The 12,659-nt window shown below is 41.4% G+C and overlaps 1 protein-coding gene and 1 long non-coding RNA gene across 2 annotated transcripts; one reads left to right on the forward strand and one right to left on the reverse strand.

Annotated features, from left to right (window-relative positions):
• Window positions 1-407: 407 nt before the first annotated feature.
• Window positions 408-821, forward strand: LOC147502820 (uncharacterized). Its single transcript, XM_086604620.1, has one exon. The coding sequence runs from the start codon at window positions 408-410 to the stop codon at window positions 819-821; it is 414 nt and encodes a 137-aa protein (XP_086460746.1).
• Window positions 822-4,519: 3,698 nt separating this feature from the next.
• LOC147502821 (uncharacterized) lies at window positions 4,520-9,934 on the reverse strand. The gene is made up of 2 exons (XR_015220064.1): window positions 9,819-9,934; window positions 4,520-4,766 (listed from the first exon to the last, which is right to left on the reverse strand). It is a non-coding gene; the product is annotated as an uncharacterized LOC147502821 (long non-coding RNA).
• Between the last annotated feature and the right edge of the window lie 2,725 nt (window positions 9,935-12,659).

Consider the following 12,659-nt stretch of genomic DNA (forward strand, 5'->3'; position numbering starts at 1 on the left):
TGGCCAGCGGCAAGAGAAGATTTATGTTGGCCGCCACTGATTATTTCACCAAGTGGGTAGAGGGAGTGGCACTACAGCAAGTCAAAGAAGAGAATGTGAAGAAGTTCCTCTGGGAGAACATAATATGCAGATTCGGTTTGCCCCATACAATTATTGCAGATAATGGAACACAATTTACTGGGGGAAAGGTACGCCAATTTCTTCAAGCCTACAAAGTGAAACAAGGGTTCTCGGCGCCATATAATCCAGAGGGGAATGGCCAAGCCGAGGCATCAAACAAAATCATCATGGACAATTTAAAGAGAAAATTGGAAGACCGAAAAGGCGCGTGGGCTGATGAATTGAATCATGTTTTATAGGCTCATTGTACTACACCGCGGACTTCGACGAATGAATCACCATTCGCAATGGCATATGGAGTAGAGGTTGTCATACCGGTGGAAATGATAGAGAAAACGACAAGAACCAAAGCCGTGGAAATGGGTCTTAATGAAAATATATTAACCGCTGAGTTGGATATAATTGAGGAAAAAAGAGACACAGCTCGCATACGACTGGAGGAGTATCATAGAAGGCTACAGAGACAGTATGATAAACGAGTAAAGCCGCGGGGATTCATGGTTGGGGATTTGGTGCTGCGAAGGGTTACTCCGGCCACTAAAAAGGAGAATGACGACAAACTAGGACCCAACTGGGAAGGACCGTATGTCGTGACAGCAAAGGGAACTATGGGTACTTACAAAATAGAGACACCGGGAGGGGTCACGATTGAGAAACAATGGAATATAAGAATGCTGAAAAAATTCCATGAGAAGCGGTAATGCGGACTTTGATTGAACAAGCATATTTTGTGTAATGTATATATGTTGTGTGCGAAATTTTAAGTCAATGAAACAAAGATTGCATTTTTGGCGCAATGGCATGCATAGTGGTTAATCAAAGAAAAGCGGGGGGGATGAGCCCTTCGCGGACTCAGGTCCGAATCAAACCAGGGGCAAAATGAGCTGCCTGTCATGTTTCACAACCGGTCAAAGACAAATGGGGGCGAGCCGCCAGCGGACTACACGTCCGAATCCAACCGGGGCAAAATGAGCTGCCCTATCGGGCTTCCTGATCGTCCAAAGAAAGCGGGGGCGAGCCGCCCGCGGACAAAACGTCCGAATCAAACCGGGGCAGTTTGCCCTAGTCGGGCTTCACGCCATTCAAAGAAAAGCGGGGGGGATGAGCCCTTCGCGGACTCACGTCCGAATCAAACCAGGGGCAAAATGAGCTGCCCCTGTCAGGCTTCACAGCCGGTCAAAGACAGCGGGGGGGACGAGCCCTTCGCGGACTACACGTCCGAATCCAACTGGGGGCAAAATGAGCTGCCCCTATCAGGCTTCACAGCCGGCCCAAAGAGAGTGGGGGGCGAGCCGCCCGCGACAAAACGTCCGAATCAAACTGGGGGCAAAATGAGCTGCCCCTAGCTGGCTTCACAGCCGTTCAAAGAGAGCGGGGAGGACGACCCCTTCGCGGACTACACGTCCGAATCCAAATAAGGGCAAACTGAGTTGCCCCCATCAGGCCTCACAGCCGGTCAAAGACAGCGGACGAAACGACTCAATAAAACTTAGGGCAAATAACCCACTGGACTTCACGGTTTATTAAAACAGCAAGAGGGGAGCCTTTGCAGACTGAATATTCAAATTTAATTATGCAACAAAATTTGATAAAAAGAACGTCGACGATAGAGAAATAAAAAGTACATTCAAGAGAAAGAGATTTGCTAAAGACTGATATTAAAAGCCCAACTGGTCTACCCGTAAATACAAAAGAAAGTATATCATACAAAAGGGCAATTAGTCATAGTAGAAGGATTACACCACCACAAATACACAAATTTTGATTAAACAAGGGCATGAAGCCAAATATGTTACTGCTTCCCTTCAGGTGCATTTTTCGAAGTGGACGCCAAATCCCCTTCACCAGAGGAAGGAGGATCATTATCCAAATCAATGGGAGAGGTAACCACCCCGGCTGTGGGTAGAGTTATCCCTTGAGTAGCAGCATCATTGAGAGAAGGGTCCTGACGGGGAGCTGGCAGGGGAACAGCAGCTGGCATATCCGCGGCGGAAGTGGTAGCTGGAAGAAGACGGCCAGACGCAGTGAGAGCTTCTAGCTGCTGTTTGAGTTCACGGCTAATCTTCTTCTCGGCTAAACTACGAAACCGATCAGCAGCCTCCGCCACAGCCTTGTCTACAGCGGCTTGCATAGCAATCTTACCCGCCGCTTTTTGGCCCTCAAGTTTGGAAGCAACACCGGACACATAGTTGCGATGTTTTTTTCGGCCCGATTCTGGGCGCCTTTGGTTCTTCCACGCGGCTATTATACGAAGATCGTCACGATCTTTCTCCAAAGCGGCGTACTTAGCCTTCCACCCATCAGGGCCTTCAACCTCATGCTTCAAGGTCTCCAGTGATTCCAGTGTGTTGGTTAGACCGCGAACCACGTAGCCAATGTCCAAACTCAACTGAAAAGAATGATTGGTTACTAAACGGTACAAATGAAAAGTTATTTTGCAAGGAAAAATTTATACCTTTTCCCAGCCATGGTAGATGGAAGCTCTGTGCGAAGCAAACGAGCCATAATCTCCATATGCTTGATCTTTCGAAGATCTGGTGAAGAAAGAGAGGGCCGAACAAATGGTGTTTTTCTAAAGCGAGTCACGGGTTGTTACATCCCATTCCCGGGCCCTGAATTGAGGGCGCCATATGTCCATGGCCCCAGATGGCAAAGACCCAGATGGGTAGGGCTCTTTACCAGAACGTCGTGGAGGACCAGAGGGTCGCGCAGTTGATCTGAGGCGCAGTTCGAGAGATGACGGGGCGGCGGTTCTAGCCTTTTTGGTCGGAGGACTCTTAGGCTGCAGCCGGGGGGCTCCTCACGTCCGAAATCACTTTCCCAAAGTTTGAGCTTGTTTGTGGCCATAGCGTCGTCGGATACCGCGGACGAGGGTTGAATAAAGTCGTCTTCCCAATCAGCCATGGCGAGTAGGAAGAGGGGGGTATTAGGTGTAGCGCGTGCACGAGATTTGGCGGCTCGTTGGGCAAATCGGCTTTGGAGTGAGATATCTTGTTGGTATACTTGAAGGACTTGAAGGCTTTTCTTTTAGGGTGAGGGGAGGATTTGGGAAGTCTTTCTTTGGGTGGTGCTGGTCGGTAGAGCGGACCTTGATAGTTACCTATGGTTTTCAATGAAGGATCAAGGAGAAGAGGGTTGCCCTTGTATGTATCTATACCAAGAACTTCACACTGGGCATTTCCTAAATCACGGAGCTTTTGGAAAATTGCTGAGGAGACGCCGGTGTAAATCTTAGATCGCGAATCAGGTCTCCAACCTGTATCACAGAAGAAAGAGGAGTTAAAAGCTAGTTAGGAAAAGACACTACAAACCGAAAGAGGTTACGTACCACTAGAAAGGAAACTGAGATGCCGTAGAGAAACGTCAGAGGGAAGATCCGCGGATAGAAAATTACCGGACACATATAACGGATAATAATGCCATACTTTGTCAGAAGTAGTAATGTGGAGGACAAAGGACTTTTTCTGTGGTCGGGTACAAAGGGATTGGTATCCTACGCTACCAAACTTGGTACTTTTCTTTATAAAGTAATGAGCTATTATGTCGCAGAGTTGGATTTTGGGGGAATTGGTTTTGTTGTAGAAATTCGCGGCGTATAAGATGCGCCAAAAGTTACCAATGCCCTGGCAGGGGGGGATGTTGAAATGGTTGCATACCGCAACATCTAGAGGAGTTAAGGGAAACCGCAAGCCGGCGGCTATCTGACCTACGGTAGCGACGAGACAACCGGACCGCGGTGTGACTAGATGGGGAAAATGGGTAACGCTAGGCACGTGTTCAAGGATCACTTCGGCGGGGATGCCGTAAGCAGTTTTAATGGCCTCTAAGTTGGGTCTGCAGCGATAGGAAGGCGGGGGAGGAAGAGGGGCTTTCCTTCCTGAAGTGGAAGGTTCCGCGGCAGGGCTAGAAATGTCAGAAGCCGTGGATTCAGATCTTTCCGCGGTATGACCGCTAGATCTGGAGGTGGAGGACGCGGATCCCCTGGAGTGAGTGCTTGAGGCACTCATAGATTCGGATTTCGACATAATAGAATCCGATAAGTTGGAGAGCTCCAACGAAGGGAAATGGAGGAACAGTTACACTAAAAAAAGCATAATCAGGAACAAAGGACAGAAGCAAGGAGGATGAAGACAAACCTGAGATACAACCAGCAAAGAGCAACGAAAATGAAGAAAACTTGAACCTTGAACGGCCAAAAACCCACCGGAAACGAAGAAACAGTAGGAAGGAGGAGCAGAATGAGAAAATTGAGAGAAGTGAGAGAGTTTAGAGGCAAAAGAGGGGTTTTGAAGGAAGAGAGAGGTTTGAGCGGGATTGTCACACCCCGAATTTCGACAGAATTCGGAAAAAAACATTATTTGTCCCCGACTCTTCGATCTCCGAGGTGTGACGCACTCTCTACTCCCAAAAACCCATAAACAGTTTTAAAATATGCGGATAATTAAAAACCAATAAAAATTTTAACTTAAACAACAGTCATCTTTATTACAAAAACAATTTACAAAAGAAAATGCAAATAACCTTATCTCAACTGAAAATCTATATCACCTCAAAGGAAAACAAGGCCTATCTTGAAATGCAACGCTAACGCAAACCACAAGCAGCAACCGATCTTCTTCAACACTAAACCTGTCAAAACTTATCAACTATGTTCATTGAATGAACACACCCGATAAGCAAACATGCAAATCGGGTCAGCATTATAAAAATGCTGGTGTGAGTAGCCCTAAAATACAACATATAATTATACATATACATACACAATCCATACGGCAGTTAGTTCCTCCACGAGGCGCCTTAACTTTCAACGACTAATACAACATCCTTAAGTTCAATAACTAAGGCATAGTTCCTCCACCGGGCCTTTAACTTCCCACTAACCACACAACAACCTATACTCATAATAAATAAGGCATGTAGTTCCTCCATCGAGGCTTTTAGGTTCTAACTAAACTATAACCCGAATGAGCATATACAATCATCTATCTAAAGATACATCATTAACTAACATATTACCATAATTAGATTATTTCAGCTTTGTGTGTCCCTAAAATCACGTCAGATCTATGTCTTACCTAGTTTCCCTGGCTACCACAATCGCAACCCAACGCCGAACATGTACATCCACATGCCTCCCTTACATAATGAGCCACTCCGTGCGTAACCACCCCCGAAATGGATGCCGCGACACCGTAAAATCCTCACACGGAAGCCAAATCTATGTAAGCACCGCCACTATTCGGCATAAAATATTTCGCATCATCGTTCTATTTTTCGCGAACGAAATAATCAAACTAATTATTCGGGTTACGCCCGAGGGGCAGCCGAAGGCCATTCAAAAACTAATCAAACGCCGGAAGGGCCGGCCAAGGCCATTCAGATTAATCGCCCGCCGAAGGGCCAATCACACGAGTTGTGGTAGTAGTCGGGTTCTGGGATTTTCGTTTCGTAATTTATTCAAAAGTCATACATTAATGACTCATAAACATTCCATTATATCACGTGCAGGTCAATTACCTTATTGCACTAAGCCACAATCTCTAGAAATATCTCAATATATCTCATAACCATATTTCATACTTTCACGTGCCAATATCTTATTGCACTACACCACACTCCCGTGGGCAAATATTCACCAATGCTATATTAGCATCTCACATATAAAATAATGGAGTGTAAATACATTTCTCCAAGATATTGCATTAATACAACTATCCTAGCATATTATATCATGTCACAATGCTTCAACGTATCACATACATTATAACGTATTAGGAATATAATATCTCCTAACATCTCAATATCGTCACGTGTCAAAAATACACAATATCAATGTCAAATCTTTATTAGATAATGACAACCAAATATATACAAGCTTCCATAGCATTTTATTACTATATGTGTCCATATAATATACACATAAAACGTAGCACAAATAAACAGTCCACAGTCCACAATCAAAGCCCAATATGTATATGCTTTTACACACTACTCACGCCAAATCTAAATTAGATAATGACCAACCAAGTTATACAATATCCGACAATACATTATTACTATATTTGTCCATATAAACAAACATATGAAAAACTGGAAAAGTCAACATTCACAAAAATCTGGCCAATACCAAAGTCAACGGTCAACGGTCAAAGGTCAACACCTCATGGTCAAGGTCAAACTCAACATGTCATGGTCAAAGTCAAACTGTCATCGTCAAAGTCAAAGGTGAAAGTCAACCGTCCATGGTCAAAGGTCAAAGTCAACCGTCGATGGTCAAAGTCAAACTGTCCTAGTCAAAGTCAAACTGTCCAAGTCAAAGTCAAACTGTCATCGTCAAAGTCAAACTGTCGTTTCCATTTTCGACAGGTTCATGATCATAGCCATGGTTCATGGCTAAGGTCAAGGGTGTATGGCTCATGGGCTCATGGCCAAGGTCATGGTTCGGACCCATCGCCAAGCCCAAACCTTAAACCGAAAAGTCTAAAACAAAGGAAAGACCCATGTAGATCTATTTTAAGTCCAATGGATCGCCCCAAGCATTATTACTAGAAACGGGCCCAAACACTTACACCGAAAGCAGCCCAAAACACAACCGAAGTTCGCCCAAAACTTTAAGTTAAACCGTCCATAAATACAAAAATTAGAACCGCCCAACAATTCAAATATTAGAACCGCCCCCAACAATTCAATTAAAATCGGCCCAAACAAAACTATAAAATTTCGCCCAAGCTAACAATAAGGGGTTTGGCCCAACCAATTAGGCCCAAGCCCACACCAAAATCACTGCTCATCTTCTCCTCCACCAACAAAGCAATTAAATCGCCACCACCAATCCCTCTCTCACATATCGGTTTTACACTAAATCCAAAACCCAACAACATTTGTTAACACAAAAACCCCAAATCATCAAATTTCCATACTCCCTCAAAACTAGATCTAGGAATTTCGGCCTCCATTAAAGCTTGTTTCAAGCTTCACTCGACCCCATTTACAACCCTCACACACACTACCCTAGCCATCACACACAATCCCTTCCAAGCCGGATTTAATTCCAACCAATGAACACTACAAAGTTCAACCCCAAAGATATCGAGAACGCCATTAATGGCTTCCCCAACCTTCACTCGACAGCCCACCATCGCAGCACTACTCAATCCTACAACCACCAACCCATAACACAAACAAATCAGTTCACAACAACGAAAAATCCAAACAACACCCAACCAAGACAACTACCAATCCAAAAACAGCCCAACCGCCGTACAGTATCGCAGGGTCGTCCCTGAATCCGACCGCCATTCGCGCGTCCTTGAAGTTTCAATCAAAACAAAACAACAATACCCCATTCAAGCCGACAAATCTATAACCAAACAAAACGACCGTCGACGCCATTAGCGTCTGTGGGAGTTTCAAGCTTCCGAAAGCTTTAACAGTTCCAAAAACCAATATTACCAAAGTTTCGACAGTTTAAACTCTTAATACAAATCCGAAATTCAATGAAGTTTAATAAAACAGATGACCCGAATTCCAATACCACGGATAATGAAAGCGATCAATACCACGAAATCCATAAATTGATTGAAATAGCAAAATAGCTACTCACCATGTATGAACGGCTCCTACTTAATTTCTCCGAGTCCGAGCGTCCGGCTCCACCCTCCGAAATCCAAATTTTCATCTGCCTCCATTTTTTAATATTTAATTATTCTCCAACCCTATTTTCTAGAAAAGTGTTTATATACTTGGTCCCAAACCCAAGCCTAACACCGACTTCGGCCCAAAACCGGGCCCACGATCCCGAGTCCAATCCGGCGAATTTTGAAAATAAATAATTTAATTAATTAATAAATATAAAAATACGTATTTAAAATACGTAAATTCTATATACACATCTCAAAAGAATCTCGGCCCCCGATTCGAAGTAAAGCTATCTGAACAAAAACGTTGGTTATTAACTTAGAACCTATAATGAATGCACGTTGATTAAACTTAAACAAGATAACATTGATATTAATTATTTTAAATAATACCCGAATATATATCCTATGCCATTACAAAACCTATTCCAGTTTAGCTGTCTATATTAAAACAAATTATTACTGTCCCTTAAACGCAACATAAACATATCATTTCTCATTAGCATGCAGTTTCTCGACACGTAGCAAACTCTACGAAAAATTAATATTCTACTTAAACTAATAAATCATATGGGATAAGTTCATCCATGCATACAACATTATGGAGTCTTTTATTATCATGCATAAAAGAAAAATTAGTGTCCTAGCACACTTAAAACAAAAGTCACTCATGTCATTGATACTACAATAAACTTTATATTACTTTAGTCATGCTCTCAGAAATATTAAATTTAAAACAACCCTTGAATCCTAATTTATGCTTGCAACTGGATCAAATATAGCACGTATTCAAAAAAATAATTTTTCATGTTCCTCTATTAAAATCATATAGACTGAAACAAAACAATTCAGAATAAATACTCGAATATGCAAAAATCATGTGAAACTAATTTAACAGTATTAATCAATCATATCATAATTTATAGGCACGACACTCTTATAAGACAAAATAAAAATCCGTTTGTTGTGGAAATACGATCATCATTATATTAATTAATCATTAATAACGTGACCTTTAGAAAACAACCTACACATGCATGTTTTCTTGGTAAAACAATTTTAATCATCACATACGCACGGTAATAGTTCCTCTATATATACAATAATATATAAACGTGTATAATGCAGCGGTATACACATCTCAAAAGAATACACGTATACGCAAGTATACACACCTCAAAAAAGAATACACGATATTTTATTTATTATATTCAATCTATTTCTAACTAATCACCTCTAACAGTTAATTTCTTATACTTTAAAAATACTATTCATCCCTTTACAATGTACGAAAGGAGGCGATAGTTCCTCCAACACCGAGGCAATTAGTTCCTTACTCAAGATGCGTCATAAAGTCATCACTTAATGCAGCTCATTCAATATATATTAAAATATCTTATAGTTTCTTGAATAATAACATAACACTCAAATACAAAGTTCACGATTGTGGTTGTCATACTTAATTCATACTCCACGTGAAAATGATCACCAACAACAAAATCACACTATAGCAACACACATCATTTTGATCAAATCCGTTAATAATTAATATATTACAAATATAACCACTCCTCATATGATAAGGAAAAATAAAAGCATCTCATATGCACTCCACAAGCAACTAATATAAATATACACATTACACCTACACTCAAATCAAGCAAAAATATTGACTCTCTTTATTTCTATATCTCTTTCATTTTCTTTGTAAAAATAAAACAACTAGCGGAAATAGTTTTGAAAAATAAAACTTCTTAAACACTCCCCATAAACCACGATCCGAGAATCACCTAGACTCACCTAAGTCTAAGCTAACCAAATGCTCGATATTAAATCATTACCTTCGAATTTTCGTGAGCACTGAAAAAACATTATTTGTCCCCTCGACTTCGATCTCCGAGGTGTGGCGACTCTCTACTCCCAAAACCCATAAACAGTTTTAAAATATGGGATAATTAAAACCAATAAAAATTTTAACTTAAACAAAAATCATCTTTATTACAAAAACAATTTACAAAAGAAAATGCAAATAACCTTATCTCAACTGAAAATCTATATCACCTCAAAGGAAAACAAGGCCTATCTTGAAATGCAACGCTAACGCAAACCACAAGCAGCAACCGATCTTCTTCAACACTAAACCTGTCAAAACTTATCAACTATGTTCATTGAATGAACACACCCGATAAGCAAACATGCAAATCGGGTTGAGATTATAAAAATGCCGGTGTGAGTAGCCCTAAAATACAACATATAATTATACATATACATACACAATCCATAATGCAGTTAGTTCCTCCATCGAGCCTTTAACTTTCAACGACTAATACAACATCCTTAAGTTCAATAACTAAGGCGGTAGTTCCTCCAATCGGCTGGCGCCTTTAACTTCCCACTAACCACACAACAACCTATACTCATAATAAATAAGGCATGTAGTTCCTCCATCGAGGCCTTTAGGTTCTAACTAAACTATAACCAGCCAAGCATATACAATCATCTATCTAAAGATACATCATTAACTAACATATTACCATAATTAGATTATTTCAGCTTTCTTTGTGTGTCCCTAAAATCACGCCATTATCTATGTCTTACCTAGTTTCCCCTACCACAATCGCAACCCAACGAACATGTACATCCACATGCCTCCCTTTACATAATGAGCCACTCCGCGCGTAACCACCCCGGGCGGGATGCCGCGACACCGTAAATCCTCACACGGAAGCCAAATCTATGTAAGCACCGCCACTATTCGCAGCATAAAATATTTATGCATCATCGTTCTATTTTGCGAACGAAAATAATCAAGCCACTTATTCGGCTTTCACGCCCGGAGGTCACCGAAGGCCATTCACAAGCGAAGCAAACGCCGAATGGTCAGCCGAAGGCCATTCAGATTAACTGAAACGCCAGAAGGGCCAATCACATGAGTTGTGGTAGTCAGGTTCTAGGATTTTCGTTACGTAATTTATTCAGGTGTCATACATTAATGACTCATAAACATTCCATTATATCACGTGCAGGTCAATTACCTTATTGCACTAAGCCACAATCTCTAGAAATATCTCAATATATCTCATAACCATATTTCATACTTTCACGTGCCAATATCTTATTGCACTACACCACACTCCCGTGGGCAAATATTCACCAATGCTATATTAGCATCTCACATATAAAATAATGGAGTGTAAATACATTTCTCCAAGATATTGCATTAATACAACTATCCTAGCATATTATATCATGTCACAATGCTTCAACGTATCACATACATTATAACGTATTAGGAATATAATATCTCCTAACATCTCAATATCGTCACGTGTCAAAAATACACAATATCAATGTCAAATCTTTATTAGATAATGACAACCAAATATATACAAGCTTCCATAGCATTTTATTACTATATGTGTCCATATAATATACACATAAAACGTAGCACAAATAAACAGTCCACAGTCCACAATCAAAGCCCAATATGTATATGCTTTACACACTACTCACGTCAAATCTAAATTAGATAATGACCAACCAAGTTATACAATATCCGACAATACATTATTACTATATTTGTCCATATAAACAAACATATGAAAAACTGGAAAAGTCAACATTCACAGTCAACGGTCAAAGTCAAACGGTCAACGGTCAAAGGTCAACACCTCATGGTCAAGGTCAAACTCAACATGTCATGGTCAAAGTCAAACTGTCATCGTCAAAGTCAAAGGTGAAAGTCAACCGTCCATGGTCAAAGGTCAAAGTCAACCGTCGATGGTCAAAGTCAAACTGTCCTAGTCAAAGTCAAACTGTCCAAGTCAAAGTCAAACTGTCATCGTCAAAGTCAAACTGTCGTTTCCATTTTCGACAGGTTCATGATCATAGCCATGGTTCATGGCTAAGGTCAAGGGTGTATGGCTCATGGGCTCATGGCCAAGGTCATGGTTCGGACCCAACTGGCCAAGCCCAAACCTTAGAACCCGAAAGTCTAAACAGTGAAAGACCCATGTAGATCTATTTTAAGTCCAATGGACTGGCCCCAAGCAATTACTAGAAACGGGCCCAAACACTTACACTGAGCAGGCCCAAAACACAACTGAGTTCGGCCCGAAAACTTTAAGTTAAACTGGTCCATAAATACAAAAATTAGAACTGGCCCAACAATTCAAATATTAGAACTGGCCCAACAATTCAATTAAAATCGGGCCCAAACAAAACTATAAGAATTTCGGCCCAAGCTAACAATAAGGGGTTTGGCCCAACCAATTAGGCCCAAGCCCACACCGAAATCACTGTTCATCTTCTCCTCCACCAACAGCAGCCCAAATCCGGCCACCACCAATCCCCTCTCTCACATATCGGTTTTACACTAAATCCAAAACCCAACAACATTTGTTAACACAAAAACCCCAAATCATCAAATTTCCATACTCCCTCAAAACTAGATCTAGGAATTTCGGCCTCCATTAAAGCTTGTTTCAAGCTTCACTCGACCCCATTTACAACCCTCACACACACTACCCTAGCCATCACACACAATCCCTTCCAAGCCGACGAATTCCAACCAATGAACACTACAAAAGTTCAACCCCAGTATATCAGTAACGCCATTAATGGCTTCCCCAACCTTCACGGACAACCCACCATCGCAAAGACTACTCAATCCTACAACCACCAACCCATAACACAAACAAATCAGTTCACAACAACGAAAAATCCAAACAACACCCAACCAAGACAACTACCAATCCAAAAACAGCCCAACCGCCGTACAGTATCGCAGGGTCGTCCCTGAATCCGACCGCCATTCGCGCGTCCTTGAAGTTTCAATCAAAACAAAACAACAATACCCCATTCAAGCCGAAAAATCTATAACCAAACAAACGACCGTCGGCG

The sequence above is a fragment of the Coptis chinensis genome, chromosome 4 (genome assembly GCF_015680905.1).
Source record: "Coptis chinensis isolate HL-2020 chromosome 4, ASM1568090v1, whole genome shotgun sequence".
Taxonomy (NCBI): Eukaryota; Viridiplantae; Streptophyta; class Magnoliopsida; order Ranunculales; family Ranunculaceae; genus Coptis; species Coptis chinensis.

Bases quoted from the DNA above. Each gene is read 5' to 3' on its own strand.
- LOC147502820 (XM_086604620.1), top strand. From the start codon at position 408: ATGGCATATGGAGTAGAGGTTGTCATACCGGTGGAAATGATAGAGAAA.